The 26,711-nt window shown below is 39.4% G+C and overlaps 1 protein-coding gene across 6 annotated transcripts in view; it reads left to right on the forward strand.

The window, feature by feature from the left end:
* The window catches only part of ptprz1a (protein tyrosine phosphatase receptor type Z1a), a 126,151-nt gene that overhangs the window by 28,794 nt on the left and 70,646 nt on the right, over positions 1–26,711 (forward strand). For 5 of the 6 annotated variants that reach the window (XM_060914758.1, XM_060914759.1, XM_060914762.1 and 2 more), the window contains exon 1: positions 6,811–7,036. The exons of the other annotated variant lie outside the window; for it this stretch is intronic. In XM_060914758.1, coding sequence (XP_060770741.1) covers positions 6,976–7,036 — 61 coding nt within the window. In that variant the 5' untranslated portion in view covers positions 6,811–6,975. Of the gene's footprint in view, positions 1–6,810; positions 7,037–26,711 lie in introns of those variants that run through there. 6 annotated transcript variants of the gene reach the window in all.

Here is a 26,711-nt window from a genome sequence, read left to right on the forward strand (position 1 = left end):
TTTTTATTTTTCAAGAATTATTATTATAGCATTTTTCACAAATTGCTACTGTAATTTCGCCGGTTTGTTTACATTCTAAGCGGAAATTATTTTGTTGGACGTTTTGTATAAAGATTTTATTTATCGAATTTGCAAAAAATAAAAATTAAAATGCCCTGTTTCTCAAAATCCAGTGAATATGGATAGAATAAAACAGTTATTCCACTCAGTCTTATTGTACATGGATTATAGCCAACTCGACACTACGCACCTTGTTGGCTATCAGCTCATGTACGACTTGATTTTGTGGAATAACTGCTAAATGTATTTTAAATCCACGTGCACTGGGAATATATAGCATTGAAATTTCCAGCTTGGAATATGACAGGTAATGTTATTTTTGTTAAGGCCAGTTATGTTCACACCAGTGAGTATGTGCCTCTCAGCAGTTCAGTGAATTTCAACCAAGTTATTTATTAGAAATAGAAGAAACCTTTATTCGTCACATGCACACTTCAAGCACAGTGAAATTCATCCTCTGCATTTAACCCATCTGAAGCAGTGAACACACGCACCCAGAGCAGTGGGCAGCCCAGAGCGCCCGGGGAGCAGTTAGGGGTTCGGTACCTTGCTCAAGGGCACCTCAGCCCAAGGCCGCCCCATGTCAACCTAACTACATGTCTTTGGACTGTGGGGGAAACCGGAGCACCCGGAGGAAACCCACGCAGACACGGGGAGAACATGCAAACTCCACACAGAAAGGTCCTCACCGGCCGCTGGGTTCGAACCCGGAACCTTCTTGCTGTGAGGCAACCGTGCTAACCACTACACCACCGTGCTGCCCATGGCGGTGTAGTGGTTATATATTATGTAAAGTTATATCTCATCTCATCTCATTATCTCTAGCCGCTTTATCCTGTTCTACAGAGTCGCAGGCAAGCTGGAGCCTATCCCAGCTGACTATGGGCGAAAGGCAGGGTACACCCTGGACAAGTCGCCAGGTCATCACAGAGCTGACACATAGACACAGACAACCATTCACACTCACATTCACACCTACGGTCAATTTAGAGTCACCAGTTAACCTAACCTGCATGCCTTTGGACTGTGGGGGAAACCGGAGCACCCGGAGGAAACCCACGCAGACATGGGGAGAACATGCAAACTCTGCACAGAAAGGCCCTTGCTGGCCACAGGGCTTGAACCCGGACCTTCTTGCTGTGAGGCGACAGCGCTAACCACTACACCACCATGCCGCCCGGTTATATATTATGTAAATAAATACATAATATAGATATTTATGTACTGCCTAAAAGCAGGGCTCCTGATGAGTGTATGAGCAAAATATTTGCAAGGGCACAAAATCAACCTGAGTAGAATAATAATATTATAGCATATGAACCATCAAATTGTGTTCGATGGTGTATTTTACATCAATAAATTGCTGCATTGTCCTGTGACAGTGATACCAATAATGAGATACACATCACAGTTATGAATACATATTTATTCCTTTCTTTGACACTGCATACCATGCGCCAGAAACAACATCATGACATTTATTATGGTGTGACTCTGCTGGGTGCCTGGTGAACAGCAGTGAACCAGCACTTTCACTTTACATCATTACTATATAGTTACGATCCAACATCAAACTTGATATGTCAAACAGTTGTCTGGTTACATCTCTCACATCCATGTGCTTTGGAGCTCAGAGCACACAACCGCAGACTGTAAAGCACGCGCATGCCATTAGGACTAATTACCATGCATCTGTTCCTGATGAGAGTGCAATCACAGCACATACATATAAGGACTCTCAGTAATACACAGACTTTGTGAAAGCTTTGGATTTTGGTGGGGTTTACATTAGACCGTATCAGCGGATCATCAGATTAACGTTTTTAAAACGATTAACATGCACACAGCAACACCAATACACGATTCGCCTGCACACAGCAACGCCAATACACGGATACGCTCAGCTCCGCAGGCATCCTGCGCTCCAAATCACTCCGCCCTGAACAGCGAGTGCCCTCTGGAGGGTGCGCACTCCGGCCCTGCGCAGCTCACAGAGCGCGCGAGTGAAGTGCACGAGCAGTAATTCGGGACTGAGCCGCTGTGTGTGTGATCCCAGTGCATATCGGGCATGCGCGTCACTTACCACTTGCAAGTGGAAGGATGGCAAGCCTAAAGACAATCATAACTACACAATGGGCAGTATTTGCATCAGTATTTGCAGTATTTTCATACTTTTATACTCTTTAATGAAAGGTGATACAAGGCGGAAGTCCGCGCTGTTTTTCAGCAGTCACGTCACATGACCAATGCCAGCGAATCAGGAAGGTGGATGTCACAGTGACGTTGTCCAATGACGACGCCAGCTAGAGCTCAGCACAGAGTATCCGCGTATTCTCAATGTTTACACAGCACCGGACCAGACACGATCTGGATTGAGTACGTGGACGCTGGCGGATTCCCGTTTCCCGGCGTTTCCAGGCGTTTTAATGTAAACAGACAGTGCATCCGCGAAGAAAACGAGACAGATACGGTCTAATGTAAACTTGGCCTTTGTTTCGCTTTTCTGGTTTTGACCCTGTTTATGTTTCTGGACTGTGAGTATTGTATTACCTCTGATATCCTGTCTGGGCCTCACTTGAAAACTGCCTGTTATTTGACTCTGCCTTTGTCTATGTTTTGGATCTGTTTACTAGCGTGTTTTCAATCAAAATCTTCGTGCACTTACATCTGTCTCCCACCCTTACATGACAGAAATTGTCAATTGTCCAACAAGCTAGTGGACTGATAAAACTGTCCTGAATATTTTCTGTAAATTGTGTTAGTAAATAATCCCACATTATTTTTTAAAAAGGAAATTAAAAATAAGTGCTGGATAAAAACCCATCTATCTTATGTAAATAAATATACAAATTTCATTGTCCAGTGGTCAAGTATTTATGAGAGACGTTGCCTTGCACTTACACTTGGGTTCCCTGTGGTGGTACATGTTTGCTATGACATATACATATATATGTGTGTGTGTGTGTGTGTGTGTGAAGAATATCAGCTTTGTGCAGCAAAAATATGAAACACTTTTCTGACATTAAACTCATAGCCAAACATCACTGTTTTGGAAGAATCACAAAGAGAAGGCTAATTACTGTCAGCCCAACAGCCACTAGTATAAGTTGTATGCTATTACTGCTGTGTTTTAAAAGAAAATTGGGCCCTTTATGAAAAACACCTCCAATGGTCTGTCCTTGAAAACTACTTGAAAATCTCAAAAAGGAAGTACTCTCTTGCACACACAAAACACTGCCACTTCCTAGGGTGGAAGAGCAGTTTTTTTTGGGCCCCCTGGAAACATGAAATCTCACAAATGAAGCGCAGACACTGCATAAATTAAAGATAATCCTTAGTAAATTATGCAAATATATTCACATGGACACCAGATAACAGACTATAACTGAACTATTAGGATCCTCTTTGTGAATGCAATCAGACCAAATACCATTTTCCCAAGCAATAAGTATTGTTACTTAAAAGTGCTTAATGTTTACTATTCCTTCATTGCCTTCTAAGTATTAATCTTAATCTTTAATGAAAATTGCCTTCTAAAAATGCTCAGATACTGTCAGCTTTCAGTCCAGCATAGGACTGATTTGTTTGTTTCACCAATTTGCTCAGACAGCCTGTCCTTACTGTTAATTTAATTAGTTGTTGTTTGAATAAAACACATCACTATCACTCGCTATGTATACGAACGTAATGTAGTGTAATGTAGTAAAATTTATCCTGTACAAATTTCTCTGGGACAACAAAAGAGAGGCGCAAAATAAAGTGATGGCTAAAAACCAAACCAAACCAAACAAAAACCTCAGAAACATTTTCCATAAGTTTCTCAAATAGTGACATGTATCATCTGTATCATAGTGTATCTTCGTTAAAACCTGATGATTAAAGGGATACATCCTGAATAAATTTATGGAAGACAGTAAACAGGTAGAACAGAACACTGTTACACATAGCACAGACACCCAGTGCATCATCTGTAAGCTAACATCGTTCACATTTGCAGTTTCGTAGAATCCCTTCTGTCTGTTGGGTCTTTTTTTAGGGACGGGGACTCTCTCTCTCTCTCTCTCTCTCTCTCTCTCTCTCTGTTATCACATTTCATGGTTATAGACTTCACTTTTTCTGGGTCACTGATGATCTACTGGTTGCCATTTTGCTAGCTCATTAGCCCACTTGGTTTTCACCTAGTTCTTCAAGATGAGAGGTCACAGGCCATGAGAGAGAGAGAGAGAGAGAGAGAGAATGACTACAAAAATGGCATTTAGTTAAACAGCTATATCTTGTTTGAGTGTTAAAAATACTTTCCCCCCATTTTTAAAGACAAACCCATTTTCAAAATATTCAATTGGGAGATCCAGAGTTGAATTTCTTCTTTTTTTTTTGTCTTTTGGAAATAAAAGTATCATATATTTGTTTTATTGCATGATCTCAGTTTAGGGGAGTAAATGTTGTGTATCCTAATATTTTCAGAAAACCTGTTCATGAATGAGTCTGAATCCTGCAGTCTGTGGGCGGCGCGCGCACATACTTCGTGTACCGGGTAACGACTCATTTAACTGAGTCGATTCTTCTGAACAAATCCATTTAAGTGAATCGAACTGAAGTATAAGTGATCTGAGTCAACTGAATCAACACCCAGATCGCAGAGCGCATGTCCTACTCTTATGGTAATCTCAAAGTTCATGATTTCACTGCATGTCGATGTGACATATGGTTAAGGTAATAGTATGTCATCATGACATACTAAAAGTGCTTCTTACAGTTATTATTATTATTATTATTATTATTATTACATACATTATCTCTAGCCACTTTATCCTGTTCTACAGGGTCGCAGGCAAGCTGGAGCCTATCCCACCTGACTATGGGCGAGAGGTGGGGTACACCCTGGACAAGTCGCCAGGTCATCGCAGGGCTGACACATAGAGACGAACAACCATTTACACTCACATTCACAATTTAGATCCACCAATTAGCCTAACCTGCATGTCTTTGGACTGTGGGGGAAACCGGAGCACCTGGAGGAAACCCAAACAGACATGGGGAGAACATGCAAACGCCACACAGAAAGGCCCTCGTTGGCCGCTGAGCTCGAACCCAGAACCTTCTTGCTGTGAGGTGACAGTGCTAACCACTACACCACTGTGCTGCCCATCCATCCATCCATCCATCCATCCATCCATCCATCCATTATCTGTAGCCACTTATCCTGTCCTACAGGGTCGCAGGCAAGCTGGAGCCTATCCCACCTGACTATGGGTGAGAGGCGGGGTACACCCTGGACAAGTTGCCAGGTCATCGCAGGGCTGAGACAGAGACAAACAACCATTCACACTCACATTCACACCTACGGTCAATTTAGAGCCACCAATTAATCTAACCTGCATGTCTTTGGACTGTGAGGGAAACCGGAGCACCCGGAGGAAACCCACGCGGACATGGGGAGAACATGCAAACCCCACACAGAAAGGTCCTCGTTGGCCGCTGGGCTCGAACCCAGAGCCTTCTTGCTGTGAGGCGACAGTGCTAACCACTACACCACCGTGCCACCTTTATTATTATTATTATTATTATTGGGCGACACGGTGGTGTAGTGGTTAGCGCTGTCACCTCACAGCAAGAAGGTCCGGGTTTGAGCCCCGCGGCCAGCGAGGGCCTTTCTGTGTGGAGTTTGCATGTTCTCCCCGTGTCTGCGTGGGTTTCCTCCGGGTTCTCACAGTCCAAAGAATGCAGGTTAGGTTAACTGGTGACTAAATTGACCGTAGGTGTGAATGTGAATGTGAATGGTTGTCTGTGTCTATGTGTCAGCCCTGTGATGACCTGGCGACTTGTCCAGGGTGTACCCCGCCTTTCGCCCGTAGTCAGCTGGGATAGGCTCCAGCTTGCCTGCGACCCTGTAGAACAGGGTAAAGCGGCTAGAGATAATGAGATGAGATGAGATTATTATTATTATTATTATTACAACCCCGATTCCAAAAAAGTTGGGACAAAGTACAAATTGTAAATAAAAATGGAATGCAATAATTTACAAATCTCAAAAACTGATATTGTATTCACAATAGAACATAGACAACATATCAAATGTCGAAAGTGAGACATTTTGAAATTTCATGCCAAATATTGGCTCATTTGAAATTTCATGACAGCAACATATCTCAAAAAAGTTGGGACAGGGGCAATAAGAGGCTGGAAAAGTTAAAGGTACAAAAAAGGAACAGCTGGAGGACCAAGTTGCAACTCATTAGGTCAATTGGCAATAGGTCATTTAACATGACTGGGTATAAAAAGAGCATCTTGGAGTGGCAGCGGCTCTCAGAAGTAAAGATGGGAAGAGGATCACCAATCCCCCTAATTCTGCACCGACAAATAGCGGAGCAATATCAGAAAGGAGTTCGATAGTGTAAAATTGCAAAGAGTTTGAACATGTCATCATCTACAGTGCATAATATCATCAAAAGATTCAGAGAATCTGGAAGAATCTCTGTGCGTAAAGGTCAAAGCCGGAAAACAGGCCTACTGTGTAAATACAATGCAGCACTGTAGGTTGTATCGTAGCTATAACTTTGCCTGTTTTTGGTTGCTGTGCTGTCACAAGTTTTCTACTCGAAAAACAGTGTACAGTCTCGCTATATACAGAGAGACCATACAGAAAGAGATCTGACTTGTGAATGGAGTCAAACTCGAGCATCTACCGTATTTGGAAAGAGTCGATCAGAAAGAACCGACTCATAACCGAATCGCTCGTATCGGCTCGGACCCTCAGAGTGCGCGGAATGGCGTTTGTGTGGAAAGCGTGACAGAGACATCAAACTCCTGCATCAAACAAATGTGATTTTATTCTGTTCGTCCGACGTGGAGATTTCCTGCTGTCTCATTAATCCCTACGGTTTTCCCAACACAAATCTTTGCGAGAAGAATAATATGGAAACATCGGGGAGCAAATGTGCACTTTGGCTGCTTCTGTTAGTCATCTGTCAACTAGGTGTGTATCTGAAGTTTCTCTCTTTTTTACTTTGGTTATGGATAGACCGCAAACCCCTGCTGCGTTAAATGACCACCAAGTGTTTTTACCTCCTAATGTTCCACCTGGACACGAATGAATACTGTAGGTGATAATTGTAAGACTATTAGAATTAACCCAACACTTTAAGATGTTAAGAGTGAATTAAACACTGATGTTTTTTCCCTACATGATTATCCTGTAAACGTCCTGATGCAGGTTATATATTATTGATAGAAGTCAAACTGATTTCAACTGACAGAGAAAGTGAAATTCATGTCTGCCTGCCTAATTTAAACACATGGGGTGATGTGTTTGGTAGTTTTGGCAATTAAAAAAAAAAAATCTATATCAGGAGTATATTATTCTGTGTTACCAGAAGCCTGGATCACATCTTTTCATTTTCCCTTCAAATATAAATGTAATAAATGGATGGGCTTCATCTGAGCTTCACTTTGTGTTTTTGCTACTATTTTATGATCTGAAGACAGAACTGGAAACACTAAAATACTTCTTAGATGAGCTATCCAGCACCTCTGGGTGTTTTCTATTTTATTTTATCTATCTATCTATCTATCTATCTATCTATCTATCTATCTATCTATTGTTAAGTTATACTGCTCTAATGTGGCATTGTGGCAGGAAAAAAAATACTTCAGGGCCCAAAAATCCTTCAGACCAAATGGTCAAGTTCAAGTTCCTGAATTTGACACAGAGACTTAATTATATACTTTGGTCATATCGTATAAATATGACATTCGTAATATGATTGTAAATGATTTATGTCATGTGCTAGAGCATGAAAGTAAGATATACCTAGATGTAGAGATTGATGTTTGCATCTTAGAGGGAAAGTAAGACACAGTCCTAAATAAATAGGAGAAAAATGCACTGATCTTGGTGTTGAAGCAGCATAAAAATACAAATAAGCCACTATTACCTCATCCAAGCTGTTTTACCAAAAATGGGAAAAAAAGAAGAAAAAACCCTGACATTGTGAAGTTGTACCCACAGACTGTTAAAACCCCAGTTAAAACCCATTTGCTTAAGAGATGCAAAAGACTTTTTGTACACCAGCTTGTGAACCTGAGTAACTTTTCTGTTCTTTTCTGTGAATTGAATAACAATCAAGGTTTCAGCAGTCCGTGCTCTTTGGAAACTTACTCCGGGACAGTATGGATGGTCTGTGCTCCAAAAAAGCTCAGCCGTAGCCCTCTACCCTCAGCTCTTTCTTTCTCTCCCCTTTCAATTGGTACTCTCAATGACGCTTTCACAAAATCTGTGGCACAAAGAAAGGCTCAACCTTTTGGAACTCATAAGACTTGGAAGGAGATTGCATGGTCTTATGAATGAAATGTAGACTTTCACACCATCTGTTTTCCCAAGTGTGGCACTATAGATACATTTTTCCCCTTGTACTTATTGGGCACTGTTCTGTTTTTTTCCACTGCAAAAACCCCTGTGATGTTTTTAGTGCTGAGCTTTTGGCAGATGGTGACTGTAGAGTGCAGAGCTGCCAGTCAAAAGGCGTTTAGGTTCTCCGAGTCCCCTCTCACATGCCTTGTGTGTATGCACCTATACACCTATGCATGTGGCAGTGTGTGGAACCACATGCTCCAATGAGTTGCATGCTTGCTCAACTCTTTGCACGGTTTCAGTAAGACACCAGATTTTGCTGTCTCATTTATTATTAGTGTCAAGGTGATATGCTGTTCAAAATTTATATCAATTTCTATCGCATACTTTTATAGATGGAAATTTAAGAGTGAAAAAGCTCTTCTCAAAATTTCCCCTCCAGCAAGTGTCTTTCTCTGCCTCTGTCTTTCTTTCTTCCTTTCTTGAGCTGGTTAGGCATGCAGATCCACCCAACCCAATCTCTTCGCTGGTGAAAAACAGGGAGCAGATTTCCTCTCAGCGGCAAAGGGGGCATTTTGATGACCAGATTAGTTGGTATTAGCCCCAAGCGTATTCATTCAGGCATGCACAGGAGAACACAGTGGGTCTGTGAGCCTTGTCTCTCCTCCATGGGACAGTGAGCGGGCCGTAGCTGAATGGAGCAGGCAGGCTCCGTGCGAGAGCCAAATCCCCATGCTGGACAGCCCAAGGCTCTGGGCCTAGGTCCCCCGGTGAATTATGCTGTCAGCTGCTTGATTTGTTATGTGCCTGGCTGGCAAGAGGCGACCGGTGCTTGTGGGCAGAGAGTCAGGCAGGGAGGGGGAGCTCATTGTATATGGCATGTGAGTGTGACACTCAGACGGGCCCCTGGTTTGTCCCAGTAGTGATGGAGAAGGACAGAGGGGGGCTTTAAGTACCTTTGTTTGTGTGTCTGTGTTTGTGTTCTGTGTGGGTGTATGATTTGTACCCATCATGAGAGTGTCAACTGCCCTGGGACCTTGCTGGCTGCCCTGTCTCAGTCTCAGCCAGCAGGACTGGGAGCACCTCTTTTTTGGCCTTCTAGAGAAAGGCTTTCAAATACTTCTACACTCAGCACCTTCTCTTCACATCTCTGCTTTACTCTTTTCTTTCTATTTCTCTCTCATTTGTACTTTTCCTTCTTTATTTCATGTCTTCCAGCCTGAATTCTTTTGAATTTTACTGTCTCTTACCTTACATTTTTATCTTGATACCAAAACACATTTTTCTTTAGCACTTTATTGTCTCACCACACGTTTCAGTCCTTTGACCTTATGTGATTTTCTAATTTCTCATTTCCTGTGCCCTATTTAACGACATGCAGTGCTCATCTATCTTCTCCTTCCCTGAGGCTCTGTACTGTCACATGTTCTGTTTTTGTTTCGATCTCTTTCACTCATGTACTCCGTATCTTCATCATGATGTGTGTGGTGTTACAGGATCTGCTGGTGCCCTGGTGCTTCTTTGCCAGGAAGGTCAGTGGCCCTGACTAGCCACTTAATTAATGTCGGCAGAGCAGAGCTGTCTCAAAGGCCGGCTCACATCAGCAATTTGAGAGAACAACAGGAGTCCTGTTGAATGGCTGGTAAAGAAGCGTCGAGCTCTCCTTCTCCTCTTTAGAGGTCTGGAGGTGTGTGGTCTGGAAGTGTCTCAGATATTGATGGTCCCTGTTCGAGACAAGAATGCCAATGAAAGAAGTGGAAGTTAACAAAAAGCCTGTACGTTAACAGCAAGCATGTGGAAGGTTCTCAGTCTGTAGGGACATACATCAGCAACATCTACAGTACTTTGGTGAATTGTAAAGATGTAAGAATCAAATTACATGGTCCATTTTAGTGTCACTAGCTGTATGGTAGAAAATAATTCTTCCTTAGAACATGTTTCTTTATAGCATGAGTTGGCTGTTTCCATAGTCAAGAGCCAGCAGATTAAAAGAATTAAGTTACTGAATGCAGGTGCTGAATGTTGTAGAATGTTGTAACTCAGGTTTCTTTGTCTGCTCTACTGTTACTTCTTTCCTTAACACCTCCCAACTGGGTGCATATTTTAGAGCAAACATTTGTAATTTTCCTTTTCATCCCTGGGCTAATGGCTATTTATTACTACAACAACACACCTACTAGTGTTCATGCAATTGAACATCCTGTTTTTCTTCTTCTTGGTGCTTTTGACATGCCAGTGGACATGTAATCATGCAATATGTGGACTGGAAGCTTGACAAACTTGACCATCTTGTACATTAAAAGCTTTATTTTCTGTTCTGTGGGCTGGAGTGTACAACAAACATAAGATGACAGTAAACAGTAAATGTCACATATAATATTCACTGAATAGTGTCAGTTACAAATTTTTTTAGTCCTATCCAAAAGTATAGTGGACTCATAAAATCCCATAATGTACCGTAATAGGCAGCCAGTGATCCAATGATGCATTTACAAAATAGCTGACACAAAACAGTAATAATGCACTGTGTCAATTTGAAAATCATGCCATATACACATGCACATGTTTGCAGTGGTGTCCATGTGACAGAATCTGACTGGTGGAACATAGAGAAAATGGTCAGCTCCAGAGTGCTCCTGCTTCCATGATATAATAAAAGATCAGTAGGAAGGCATTATATGCACATCATTAGTCTGGCCATGTCATATTAGGAGTGTGGATGAAAGCAAGAGCACTTTTATAATGCCAGATGTATACTTATACTGAAAAAATATATACACTGTCTGACCAAAAGTTAGTGGGCACCTGAAGTTCATACCCATATGTGCCCATTCCAAAACCATGGGTATTAACAGTGAGTTGGTCACTCTGTTGCTCTTATAACAATCTCCACTGTTCTCACTGGATTCTGGAGTGTAGATATGGGGCTTTGTGCTCATTTTAACCATAAGAACATGACTGAGGTTAGGCACTGATGTCAGGCGAAGAGGCTTGGTGCACAGTCAGTGTTCCAATTCATCCCAGAGGTGTTCAGTGGGATTCAGCTGAGATCAAGGCTTGGGCCAGGAGAACCCTTCCACTCCAACCTTGGCAAACAATGCCTTTATCAACCGTAGTTTGTACACAGGGGCATTGCTCTACTGAAACAAGTTTGGGCTGCTTAGTTTCCAGTGAAGGGAAATCTTAATGCTACTTTCTAGACAATGATGTGCTTCTAACTCTGTAGCACTGGTTTGGAGGAGACTCTCATGTGGGTGTGATGGTCAGGTGCCCACATACTTTTGGCCTTATAGTGTACATGATCAGAAGTGATTAGAGTGCTTAACTATTAGAGGTTTGGTAACTCCTGAAAAAGGAGAGAGTTTGTTTGTGTACAAGCGTAATTTGCTGGCATGATGCTGGCGTAATGCTAATTTGGTTGGGTATCAGCTATTATTTTCCAGTTCTCATCCAGCTGCTGTTTTCACTGTCAGAAATGAATGCTTCTGTGCTGGCGTGGGTGGAGTTTGGCAACAGGGGGCGTGATGTTCAAAATCTGTCACTGGGAAGTCTGGACCATGTCTTATAGCATGTATGGAGGATATTTTTATTTGTCTTTTGTGTAAATACAGTAGGTTTGTCATGATACTGCCCTTCTATTGCAGTTACAGTGTTTCAATGTTATGATATTAAAGTCTTCTGAAAGTGTTTGTACGGTATTGATACTGTCTATTTAGTGCCTACATTCTATGTATATTCTTCACTGTTTGTCAGACCTATGGTCAATTCTCACCTATAAATTATTGAGATATGATGTAGCTGCACATCATTATGAAAATATCATACATTATCGAGAACGACAAGTTGTGACTTGATTGTGCATCACCAAATAACATGTCTTAATAATGTATTCATTTAGACCCCACTTCTTTTTACAGTTGTGCTGCTTTGCACCAGATTACCGCATGTGCCCATAGTCACAAAAATGCTGAGAATAATGTATATACAGTGCTGCGATATTGTGCTTAAATTTTGCACCATGGTCATGAAAATAGGATCCATATCTCAAAGAAGAGTTCAATATTCCATATTACAACAGTACATTGTGAGTAAAATGCCAGGTTTGGATGAGTCGCAAGTTTGGGCCAATAAACTTTCATCAGTCTGGAAATAGTGTGATAATGTGAATCACTGAATTGATCCCTTTTAGGATTAGTCAAGCCAAAGCCTGCTCAGAGAGCATAGCACTCCTCGAGTTAGCATCTCTTTCTTCATGTGAGAATGTGTGCCCTTTTAAATTAGGATACCACTCCAAATAGCTGCTCGCCTGGGTACTCAAGGCCATCAAAGAAATAATGGGATATTTTCAAAGTCTTTTAATGAGCCTGTTTCTCAGTTCAATCTGTCTGCACTGTATAGTCCAGGGAAAACTACTGTGGCTTAAAACAGGTGAAAAGCAATTAGCAAGCAAGCTCTCATCTCAGACCTCTCACTGATGTTTCTCTCTTTTCCCCTTTTAGGGTTCTAAATATTTTACAGATGAGCCTAAAATGTTGAATGAATGACATGAGTTGAAAAATTGTGGAGAGTTGGACTGTTTCGCTGAGAACCCCAAAGCATTTCTCACATTCTACACTTCCTTTTTGGCAGCCAGTTTGTTGCGATTTAGCAGATGATGAGTAATTGCTTGATCACACATTCAAAACATGTTGTGTCAGGCTATTTGAGACTAATTAGAGATGATTATCAATGCTGTTAGTTGTAGAAGAGTCTTAAAAATGTTCTGGCCAAATTTGGCTTTGGATATCCTTATTTTTTTAGATACACAAGCACTAATCCAATTTCATGTCTAATATACAGCATAAATAAGCAGAAATTGCTCTAACAGTTTTACATTTTAACCTAGCTGTTACCAGACAAGTTAAATGGGTTTAAATCCCAATATGTAATTGCTGCCATTCCTAATTAATTGGACTGAACTGTTCTGTGGTGGTGGTGGTGGGTGGTGATGTGATTAAATAATCTGATTAGATTGTTGTAGAGAGCATTTAACAACATTCATTGGCCAGTACAAGATATTAATCACAAAACCCAAAGAGAGACAGGTGACCTTCTATTTTCTGACTTTATATCAAATCATTGGGAAGAAATGCAGCCAATAAAGGCAAAAGGTTAGGCTGAGCACACACAGCACTACTCTCAAGGCCTAAGCTCAGTGCGTGTGGGCACAAACCCCAAAATTAATGTCACAGATGTAGAACATTTGTGTTATCTCGCACAGATATAGTAGATAAGATAACCTTACAGTATGTCCTGCTGGTTATATTTGAAAATATAACCAGAAAGTGCCACATTCTTTTAATAACATGCTGAATTCATGTTAAGCATGTAATTTGTTTTGTTTCTTTGGATGTAATTTTGCTTACATTTCATACTTAACTCACAATATAATGTAGCATAAGGTAGTGTAACAGTGAAGACCCTGCCATTTCTGCCAGAGGGAATACAGATGTGATGTGATGTGCATAAGGACTTACACCAATTAGGAACAATTGAGCCTTGAAATTTCAGCTCTGTGTAGCTCACCACTGCTTTTAGTGTAATGGCAGGAATCAGTTTAGAGCAGCACAGTTCATCACCTGCATGACTGGCAAAATGTATACCACTGGCAACTAAGAAACTAAGTGGAAACATGGTGCGCCATCTATGCCAGCTTTGCCAACAGGTTTTTGCAAGTCCACCAGCATATCCAGACTATACCAGCACTAACCAACTTAAATTCATGGGATTCATAGAGCTAAGCTGTTGTTGTTGTTGTTTTTCCCCCCTACGCTGTACATAGTTTAGAAGAAGGTGGCTCAGCTATGCAAAGATTAATTCTGGATAGCTGTTTACTCAAAACATATGTGTAAGAGTTTACACATATGTTGATTCTAGTATGTGGGCTTCAGGTCTGGAAGTGAATCATAGTTAGGAAATATTTTTTTTTAGCTGTTCTTGACATGATTTATTGTGTTTCTTAATTTATGTTTCTTTCATTTCTATCTTAAAGTTTTTGGAAGCATTAAAATATCAAAAGTTATTGTTCTCTATTATTCTGTAGTATACACGATCCTAGACTTATTGTGTTAAAGCCAATAGGAAGCACTGGCTTTTAATCTAACTGGTAAGTTGGATGGCAAGATCAGAATTTGTCATAGCAAGATCTCTAACTATCTTTGTTCATACTGACAGCTTAAAGGTCTTCTTTTATTGTTTTGCTCTATTATATTGTTTACTTCTTTTTGTCCTTTTCCCAGCCAACGGAGGTAATGAATCTGAATCCCAAACTATCCGTAAAGGTATAGGTATAGGCATCCCATTGCATAAACATGGAGAAGTAGGAAGAGTTATGGGGTGGTGACAGTATTTTCCTTGTGTTACTGTTAACTGTTAACAACAGTGTTAACTATAAACAGTAACAGTAGTAACAAGATTAAGTTTTAAGATCTGATTTATCTTTTAATGTTTTTATTAAATGTAATGGTTAGATAGATAGATAGATAGATAGATAGATAGATAGATAGATAGATAGATAGATAGATAGATAGATAGATAGATTGATTGATTGATCTATCAATCAATCGATCGATCTTTATTGTCCCCTCAAGGGAAATTTGTCTTCACCAACTGTCAGACTTGGAGCAGCTACAACATATAAGTACAATAAAGACATAACCAACATTAAACAGGTATAAAATGTGTACACACAGACAGAAGACATTCAGACAAAAACAAGCGACAGGCATCAAGACATTGAACAGATATCAAATCAAATAATCAAATAGAGAAGCAGCTTTGGGACCAAAAGGTTGTCAGTTCGATTCCCTGGTCCAGCAGGAATGGCTGAAGTGGACATGGCCAAACAAACTATGGATTTTCTCAATTGAACTCATTGTCAAAAGTCAAAATCAACTTTATTGTCAATTCTACCATATGTACAGGACATATAGAGGATAGATGTAGTTTCTCTCTGACCCCGGCATGTATACATGTACAAGTACTAAAACAAAACAACAACAACAGATGTGTAAAAGAAAAAGCTACTATGGAAGAATTAAATATCTATAAGTTAAGTTTGGGATGGGTTGGCTGCGGTTTGGGGAGGGAGAGTAACAAGACGTGGACAAATAACAAAAACAAAAACTGTAATCATAAATATAATGCAAAGAGTAATAAAAGATATGTAATGTAATCCACAGAAAGATGAGTAGGAGTTTTAAAGTACAGTAGTATTTTGTACAAAGTTTGTTTGTTTGTTTGTTTGTTTTATTAGGATCCCCATTAGCTGCAGCAAAACTGAAGCTATTCTTCCTGGGGTCCGACACATAGTATACAATACATTACAACAGACATTACAACAGAAAATTAAAAACAGACCAATAAAGGTACCATAATAGAAAAATAAAAAGAAATGACACTAACAAAATTATACCACAAAATATACTTTTACTGATAATACATTCAATACAATGCATATCCAAACATTCTACAACTAGCATCAAACTATTCTCTATTTATTACTTACTAGTTACTATTCCTTGCTGTATGATTTTTATTCTATATTTTTAGCATTCTATATTTATTTAATAATTCAATTAATAATTCAAATAGTTTTATATGTATCCATTTAAGAGATGTTTCTTCACTAACAATTTGAAATCTTTTTTCCTAATAATTTTGTCCTTTTTTCCAAGGACAACGCGTGCAAAGTGGCATGTGTTTGTATAAAATATATATTTGTATATAAAAAAGTGCTTATTAATAATACCCATGACTATACTCATTACTAGTGAATATCCATACTGTCCAACAGAAAAGCAATTCTAGCTACCTAGTGCTTTTTCAAATTGGTGCTGGTCCGAGTGATGATTCCATTATGAATGCTGTTTGACCGGTCAGTGGGTATGACCCTGTTTGGTGTGCATCGTCAACCAAATTCAGACAGGTCTTTATTTCCCAGTTACTTGGCAAAGGAAATCACTAATTTATTACTGTATTGCATAGTCTGATGGAAAAGTACTTTGAGAAATGGATATCCTCTAGTTGTGCTACCAAGAGCAGCTGATCATAGTAATGCAATGTGAACCTAATAATTAGTGTAAGTATACACTAATACATTGTCCTGTGTGCTGTATATCTGAGCTGGGTTTTATATTTTTAAAAGCCTTTTCAGCCATAACTGAATGCGAACAGTGGACAGGAATGTGGCCCTGCACTCAGGTTACTCTTTTCCACCCTGAGTAGAAACAGGGCACTGTAAATGCATGAAGGCACTGAGTAAGGAGCTGGACTTCTCTTCTAGTGCTAGAGTTACAGTGGATTAGAAGGAACAGTGTCTATTTGTTTTTGTTCCAGCCTCAGTCTTCATGATTCCCTGCATTTGGCACTAGAGGCCCTCTTACAGGGACAGTACAGTGGGCATGTGTGACTGAGAGGAGTATTAACAAAATAAACCTGTTCAGTGAAACTGTCTCATGAATCACTTTAAAGCTCTGTTCCTCTATAAACAAAGTGTTCACATGGGCTTTGTGTTTAAAACACTCCCTGGCCCATTGTAAATGTTTATAGATATTTTACAGACTAGGTAGATTTTTTTATAAGCATATTGCAGGCAAAATATAATAAGTAAACAGGTAAAATGGTAATGTATTGCAATAAATACTTGCTATAAATGCTATAAAGGTTGAACAACAGGGAGCTTTTCCTTCAGGAAGTTTTAAAGTTTACCTAATAGCTGAGAACAACAAGAATTGTGTAGACATGAAAAGACAGCATTCAAGGGTGACTGGTAAGAGATGTGCGGCTTAGTGAAGAGAAAGGAAACTGGGTAAAGTGATATAAACTTGCAGGGAATCTGTCTGAATAGAGCTGGACTGGTGCTGTGTCCATGACAATGAGTGAGGGATGGAGGGAAGTTGCAATGGCCAGAGGGCATGTAGAGATCCGCTTGTTTCCAGGATGAATGTAGCTACACTGCTCGCATGCTGATTGGCAACCTGGGCTGTTAGTGATAGGAGATAAAAATGGCTTGCTGTACTGTGTGCCTTTCTTGTTGAGCTACAAATGGAAAGAAGAAAAAAGATTATAAACCTTAGATATTTTCTTAATGCTTTAAACTCCCATTGGTGATTCAGACTTACATTCCTCCCTCTCATAACTACATAATCTTTCCTATTAGTTTTACAGTTGATACTAATCATTTATAAATGCTGTTGAATAATACTATATATTTTAAGTTGAATGACTGAATAATAGACTGAGACTTTAAGGAGTTCTATATTTAACTAAAGTGGTTTACTGTATATTAGTCATATAAATATATTACCACTCTGCTTATTAAAGGGGAAGAAAGGGCAATATATACGGTTGCTGATGTGACAAAGTAATGTATTCTTAAGTATTCTATCAAATTTATGTACTAGAAAACAACGAAATATCTTGGTAATTGTAAATATAATAGTCGGTACGCTAAACCGCACAAGAGTCGCCATTTTTAAAAGACCATGACGTCAGCCCTACCCACTGCACTAGGAGAGAAGCGTGTAATTATGGCGTCGGGCGCATCAACACTTACAATACTATTCCTATTCTTGCATATTACAACTTTTCAATGCGAGATGAGTCCTACCTCTTTCATTTTCGCTTCCTTTCGACACTTTTTCAACCTCACAGAACGTGCAGAGAACTCGCTTGCAGCTGTCTCACTTGCACTTGGCCTATGACAAAATTCCGTTGGTACGAGGGGTGTTCTGTAAAGTTATCCTACCTCTTGGATTTGTCCTACCACGCCTACTGCGCATGCGCGAAGCCTACTGCGCATGCGCAGAGCACATGACGTCATTACAATTAGCAAGTTCTCATACAGACCGTTTTATTATTCAAAACAAGCAATTACAAATTATTTGACTCGGCCAAAGACTCGACCAGTACGCACAAAACATAAAAATCGGCAAATGCGTGAAATACTCACCGATTTTCTATCAGCCCAGCTGATCGGTAGGACAAAACTACTGTTGAATTTTCCTACCCTCCTGGATTTCGCGCAAGCACGGTAGGCTTGGTAGGACAAATCCAAGAGGTAGGATAACTTTACAGAACACCGATCATACGTAGCCATGCTCGAACTCGCTTGGTGTTTTTCAGCGGAAACGAGTGAAAAGACACGTCTGGAGGATCGTTATGCTTTCCATCGGTCCCGTTATTACACCCGAAAGCAACACACCGTGGCATTGTGTAGCCGATCACTTACAATTCATCCTACTTTCCGATTCACACGTGCTATTCCCAACCTCAATGAGCCAACACAACTGGGCACATACATACGTCATGAGTGTTACGCAGAGAAAATGAACGTGCATTCTGATTGGATAAAATTAATATCATGGCGGGCTGTTCAAACTGCGGAAATAGTTTGCTCGAGCTACTTTCAAAACACTATAACTTTCCAACCTTAGAACAAAAAACTTTTGTAAGTCTTGAATAAGGTTCATCAATGTGTGTTTTATTGTTATATTTACTCTATATATTGCCCTATGTTCCCCTTTAATAAGTCACTCATATTAAAGTATATTATTCAGTATAACTGTATATAGCAATTATAAAACGCATACCTGTAACTGTACAAACGAGGGCTGTAATCAAGACTACTATTGTCAATCCAAGACTTGGACTAGCTGAGATTGAGTTTTCAGGGAGTCAATGCCAAGTCCAAATGAAAGTTAAGATTGAGACCAAAAACATTAAATCCTTTTCGAAGCGAAGCCTTTACTTCAACTGTTTGGCTTCATTTGTGCATCGTGACAATGATTCGGTGATGTTTTATAGAAGAAAGATTTTTTTTTTTTAAAGAAAAGATAACACAAACATTCTTTTTACAAATTCCCAGATGTGACCAATACCATGTTTTGCGAATCCAGTGCCTGAGACCAAGCGTGGTCCAACTACAGTTGGCAATAAATCCAAGACATGTCCAAGTCAATACAGAAAAAGTCTCAAGACTAGACTCAAATCCTACACCCCTAGTACAAACACACACCTGCAGTTTTATTATGATATCACAATATATGGACCGTGATTAGAGTGAAATATAAACTTAGCTAATACACACACTATGGACTAAGCTATATATAGTAACTTGGGCCCCTTCAATTTTTGCACATTTTATTATGTTTTAGATTTAATTTAAATGATTGGTTGGTTGATGAAATTGCCTTTTTAATCTTAACCCATAATAACAAAGTGAATCCCTTTGAATCCTTTGAAAAGTAACTCATAGCTTTTATAAAGAGCATTTTACTTTGTTTTCTGGCTTTCCTACATGTTCAGGACATTTTGGTTGTGATAGCACACAACACACACCTAAATTGCATTTCATTGCCTAGGCCTTATGGCATACATGGTGCTTTGGCAGCTTTTAACGTGTCTATTGACAGCTTGCAGGTCTTGCTTATCTGTTCATACTTCCACAAGAATACACTAAAAATATCAGTTCTATATACAGCATGAAAAATCCATTGCTATCTGCAAGCATTGACATTAGCAATGATCAAATTTATTGAAGTGAAGTTCATTTTGGAGAATTTGAACAATATACTATAAAATAAATTTTATCTCTATAGAGTTATTTCATCAAATTATTTTCTAGTCCTCTGGCCAAGTGTCCTCATTTTGGTTTTAAAAGGAGTACTTTAACAATTGGAACCCTTACAGGTCACCTGATGTCCCTTGGTCTTTCTCCACTTTGTTGTCTAAAGTGTCCGTTCTTCATCTGCCACTTCTGCTGCATCCATTTAATGTAGGCTGGGCTTTTAAGTGCCACTCTGTGACACATGTCTGGAGTGGGGACTCAGTCGTTCTGTTCTTTCTCCCTCAAAATGCCTTAAAGAGGTATAGTGGTATTACTGTGAACAAAGCTTGGCATTGTTTACTTTGTCCTTTTTATTTTCTGTTCCTTTTCTAAGTCCTGTGTCTTGGAAGCCTATTCATCCTTAATGAAGTGGGTTACGCCAAATATTGTGCTGCTATTTAAATTCAGTATGCAAAAACGGGAAAGAACAGAGACAGCTGCAAAACATTTTAATGTTTAACATTTCATCTTATCAGTATCACAGTATCTCAGTAAAGTTGAAAATAATTACAGTCACATCTTTTCACACAACCACTTGCTAGGGCTTTAAAAAAATCTAAAAATGCAAAGCAACGATTCTGTTGCTTCTAAGTGTAGTACTCTTATACTTGATGTATATTCAATACAACATGCAGAGAATCGGAGCAAAAGAAAAAGAAGTCTCAACTTTCTGGACTACAATAGATGAGATTTTGCCCAGTTTGCATTTAATGATGACTGTCATCAAACTTCGTTTTTTGAGGAAAAAGGTCCCTAAATTTTCCAATAAATTTGTAGACAGCTTTCAAATAACATTTATTCAAGCACAAAACAATTTTTTTCAATGGAAATAAAGACACATTCACACAGGAGCACTCATGCATGTTCACACGCAACACACAATCAAATCAAATGCAAGTTTCCATCCGTAAACAAAACACTGTTGTTCACTGGGCAATAATAAGAGATGAAAACGTTCTCAACAATATTATTTTAACTTTTATCAGACACAACTGTTAGTTCAAGTTGTCGCAACAAAAATGCACTTGAAAGCCCAAGGACAGTTGTTGGGGCAGATATTAAACATTTATGGAAAGCACATTTTTGTATGGTGTTTTCATAAATGCTTCATGAATGTAACTTTTTCAGAGAGATAAATTTGTGGTTATTCATGCACAGCACATGGAAAGCACAAAACCAAAGGAATAACATAAGTAACCAGATCTACTCTTTACTGCATTGCTTCTGTGTTGAATGTTTGGTAAAACTCCACAAGAGCAGTTTGGTTAGACATTCTCATGTCTGTCTAAGATCTGTATTATTCGAATGTAATCCTTTATAGTTTTGAATTTGCATTGTAGTCACAGAATTTGTCCTAAGACTTCTATATGACATTTTGCGTTTGCTGTTCCTTTGTCCTGAAGTTGTGCCAAGATTATTGGTCTTTGGGATTACACTTTCAGTTCAGTTCAATTCAATTCATTTGGCACTTGGACATTGTCACAAAGCAGTTTAGCTCCCTAAAGAGCAAACTAGAGGCGACAGTGGAAGAAAAACTCCCTGTGACGACATGAGGAAAAAACTTTGAGAGGGACCAGACTCAAAAGGGAACTCATCCTCTTCTGGGTGACACCAAATATGAGTAATTACTGATCCACAACTATATGCTGTAAAGTCAAACAGTATGACTAAGTGTGTTAAAAGGATCTTAAGTATGAGCACTTACATGGCAAATGTAGTAGATAAACATTAGGTTAAAAAAAAAAAAAACACCGGCGTATCCATTTTATGTGCAATTCACTAACTTAAGCAGCTAAACACAGCTTTCTCTTAAATAACAAACATATAACAATTGCGTCTATATTTATTGAACAACTTCCCAAAGCCTGGATGACCTTTTCAGCCTCTATTTCTCTCTCTCTGTATGAAAGTGAGGATATGGTCTCTCTGTTTGTTTGTGTGTGGGTGGGGGTATATATGTGGGTGTAGGTGTGTGTTTGCCAGAACCGTTTGCCAGAATCTCCTAGGGCCTTCATAATCCTCTTATTTTTACGCTCACTGCAGATTTTATTGATGCTAATATCATACATGTCAGACTTCAGCCTACTGTCTATACACCTATCCAACTGCAGATGTATAAAAGGCTGTAACAAAATGCATCATATATTTTATGATACATAAAACCAGTTTACATGAAAGCAATGAAACCCTCATGTGCCTCATTCCACAATTGGCAGAAAACACAAAGCCCTGTTGTCCTGCAGTGAGGATGCAGCAGGTTGTTGTACACTTCTGTTCACGCTCTTTTACCAAGAACATGAAATTGAGCCATCAACAGTGCTGCTTGGCGCAGAGCATGTGTTGATCGAATGAAAGAGTATATGGGTCCTGTCAGAAAAAAGCAATCACACAGGAAGCTGGATGCTACACGTACCGTAGCTTTCCTACAGTCTAGCCCTTTACAGCCCTGATACTGATCTTATTAAGATCATGTTCATGCTGAGTAATTGGAGGAGGTCAGAGCATACACTGGGTCAGTGTTGCTGGACAAAAGCAAATTGCCAAATATTAATTAAATTTTTTCAACTTAATAATTTAATTCAAGTGATTCAATACTTTGCTCTTTCAGACAAGTTATACTGTACTAATTATTGTAGCTACCAAGATATTGGCAGTGAATTTTTATTTGAGTATTCTTGAAAGGCAAAAGTTCATGTTTTCTCAGTTGATTCTTTAGTTGAGGTGATGGATGGGGAATATCTCACAACACAGTGATTCACTCAGCAACATCCTCCAGCTTACAATTGGACAAATTATCATTAACATTGCTACATTTCAAAGCTAGTGTCATCATACAGAGGAGTCCTGGTATCACATAACTGCTTTATTCTGTTGCTTCTCTAGTCTCTATTCCTTAACCAATTAAGGCCTAGGGTGCTGGGATGAGTGGCTCACCCAAACAGACATACCCCAAATTAGTCAAAAATAGTTCCACAATTATCAGGTCAATATACATAATCTTGGCATAGATGGATATGTAAGACCTCAGAAAATATATTTACGGTGTCAGTAGCATTGTGACTGTTACTATGCCTGAGAAAATTGTGATAAACCAAAGGAGAAATTAACTTTTTTTTTATCCTCACCTAAAGTATATTCTAGACAGTGGATAACACCATGATAGCAATAGGCCCATGCAGAAAGATGCCACTTTTGTTTTTTTTTTTAAATTCAGCAACTGCTTGCTTACAACCTAACAAAAACCATAGAAATACCACCAAGTACATAGATACTACAAAATATAGAGCTTACCAAAACAGCACTTTTAAAATATTTTTTTCTGGAAGTCAACTATAGTCGCATTTTATTGGACCTGGTACCAGGTCTGTAAGGTTTAAGAAATTAAGTGTAGAAATTTGTATTGAAAAAAACCCTCATTAGTTAGTAGAAAGTAGAGATTTGTCTTATGAAATGCAGTGAGTAAAAAGTTGTATGTACAAGAGGAACTCAAAGTACTGAAATTCATACTATTGTAATCTGTTACTCATAAACTCTTCAAACTCATGGCACAAACTAGTGTCATAGTGTCAGGACCTATCCTGGGAACACTGGCTGCAAGGCAGGAATACACTCTAGATGGGACATGAGACCATAACAGGGCACCATACATACAACCTTCACCACCAGTCCACCTACTGGCATGTTTTTGGGGCTGGGAGAAAACCAGAGAACCCAGAGGAAACCCATGTTGGCGCAAGAAGAACATGGGAAGCTCTACACAGACAGTATCCTGAGCTCAGGATCAAACTGAGGTCCCTGGAGCGGTGAGGTGGCAGCACTGCACCACTGTGCTGCCTGATCTGGAATAAATGCAGGAAAAAGACAGAGTTTAATGCCCAAGAGCTTAGATGTGTTCAGTGGAGGTTAGGTTAGACACAGATAAGAGTAGGTCCAAAGCCATAATCCTGTATTGATACTGGATAGGTCGGCAGGTACACCTGGTTCATCTTCACAATCTAAACTATCTTCAGATGTGAACGAGGACAGAAGTGGTGTTTCAAGTCAAGAGCATTGTTGCTCACACTGTTTTTGTTCACTTGAGGGAGAGTCTTCTCATGGGACTGTTCTTTTATGTGGAAAAAGGAGTACATTAACAGTGTGGTGTGGGAATGAAAGAGGAAACAAGAGCTTTAAAAGCTGTGTTGTTTGAATTGTTTGCTTTGCCTGATGCGACAATGATGCGACAGTGGAAAAAATGAGACAGGGATTCATGCCACAAAGTCATTGAAAACTACAGTGTGTTCTAACTGTATTCAGATTACTGATTAAATAATTAAACAGCTGTCAAGCTAAATAGGTAAATATTGCTGTGTTGTACCATACAAATTTCAAAATGATCTGCCATATAAATCATGAAAACTGTACCACACCAATCTCACATTCGGTTCAATATTTAGTAGTGGATCCTACTAGTAGCAGACCCAGGAAATCTCTTTTAAAGCAACACAATTAGAATGTATTTTTAGTCAAAGCCATATAAACAACTTGGAAATATACACACAAAACACCTTTACATGCCTCCTTATGGCAGGTGTGTGTACACAGGTGAGAGTGCAAATAAAAGACAGAGAGAACGTGACAGGAACTAGAACCACCTTTTTGTTCCATATTTACACCAGATTTAACACATCCAGCTATATCTGAGCACCTTTATTATTTTATATACATGACTAAATTATAACTTATATAAATTATAATCTTATACAACCCCGATTCCAAAAAAGTTGGGACAAAGTACAAATATAAATAAAAACAGAATGCAATAATTTACAAATCTCAAAAACTGATATTATATTCACAATAGAACATAGACAACATATCAAATGTCGAAAGTGAGACATTTTGAAATTTCATGCCAAATATTGGCTCATTTGAAATTTCATGACAGCAACACATCTCAAAAAAGTTGGGACAGGGGCAATAAGAGGCTGGAAAAGTTAAAGGTACAAAAAAGGAACAGCTGGAGGACCAAATTGCAACTCATTAGGTCAATTGGCAATAGGTCATTAACATGACTGGGTATAAAAAGAGCATCTTGGAGTGGCAGCGGCTCTCAGAAGTAAAGATGGGAAGAGGATCACCAATCCCCCTAATTCTGCGCCAACAAATAGTGGAGCAATACCAGAAAGGAGTTTGACAGTGTAAAATTGCAAAGAGTTTGAACATATCATCATCTACAGTGCATAATATCATCAAAAGATTCAGAGAATCTGGAAGAATCTCTGTGCGTAAGGGTCAAGGCCGGAAAACCATACTGGGTGCCCGTGATCTTCGGGCCCTTAGACGGCACTGCATCACATACAGACATGCTTCTGTATTGGAAATCACAAAATGGGCTCAGGAATATTTCCAGAGAACATTATCTGTGAACACAATTCACCATGCCATCCGCCGTTGCCAGCTAAAACTCTATAGTTCAAAGAAGAAGCCGCATCTAAACATGATCCAGAAGCGCAGACGTCTTCTCTGGGCCAAGGCTCATTTAAAATGGACTGTGGTAAAGTGGAAAACTGTTCTGTGGTCAGACGAATCAAAAATTGAAGTTCTTTATGGAAATCAGGGACGCCGTGTCATTTGGACTAAAGAGGAGAAGGACGACCCAAGTTGTTATCAGCGCTCAGTTCAGAAGCCTGCATCTCTGATGGTATGGGGTTGCATTAGTGCGTGTGGCATGGGCAGCTTACACATCTGGAAAGACACCATCAATGCTGAAAGGTATATCCAGGTTCTAGAGCAACATGTGCTCCCATCCAGATGACGTCTCTTTCAGGGAAGACCTTGCATTTTCCAACATGACAATGCCAAACCACATACTGCATAAATTACAGCATCATGGCTGCGTAGAAGAAGGGTCCGGGTACTGAACTGGCCAGCCTGCAGTCCAGATCTTTCACCCATAGAAAACATTTGGCGCATCGTAAAACGGAAGATATGACAAAAAAGACTTAACAGTTGAGCAACTAGAATCCTACATTAGACAAGAATGGGTTAACATTCCTATCCCTAAACTTGAGCAACTTGTCTCCTCAGTCCCCAGACGTTTACAGACTGTTGTAAAGAGAAAAGGGGATGTCTCACAGTGGTAAACATGGCCTTGTCCCAACTTTTTTGAGATGTGTTGTTGTCATGAAATTTAAAATCACCTAATTTTTCTCTTTAAATGATACATTTTCTCAGTTTAAACATTTGATATGTCATCTATGTTCTATTCTGAATAAAATATGGAATTTTGAAACTTTCACATCATTGCATTCCATTTTTATTTACAATTTGTACTTTGTCCCAACTTTTTTGGAATCGGGGTTGTACATTATAAAAGTTTGATCTACTTTTGGTAAAAATATTAAAATTATTATCTGAACAAAGTATAAGGTGCATTGATTTTAACTGAGCTGGGCTGATAAAATAACACACACTGGAAGTTGACAGCTTTGGATCAGAGACCTGGCCTACATAGAGGCTGCACTTGTTATCATTTCATAATTAGAACATCCCAGTGAACGCTATAAATTCTTCACTCACTGCGTCTCTGTCACTCTCTCTCTCTCTCTCTCTCTCTCTCTCTCTCTCCCCTCCCTCAGTTTAAGAATCCACTCCATGATATGACCATACAGT

This window comes from Neoarius graeffei, chromosome 2 (assembly GCF_027579695.1).
Source record: "Neoarius graeffei isolate fNeoGra1 chromosome 2, fNeoGra1.pri, whole genome shotgun sequence".
NCBI classification, from domain to species: Eukaryota; Metazoa; Chordata; class Actinopteri; order Siluriformes; family Ariidae; genus Neoarius; species Neoarius graeffei.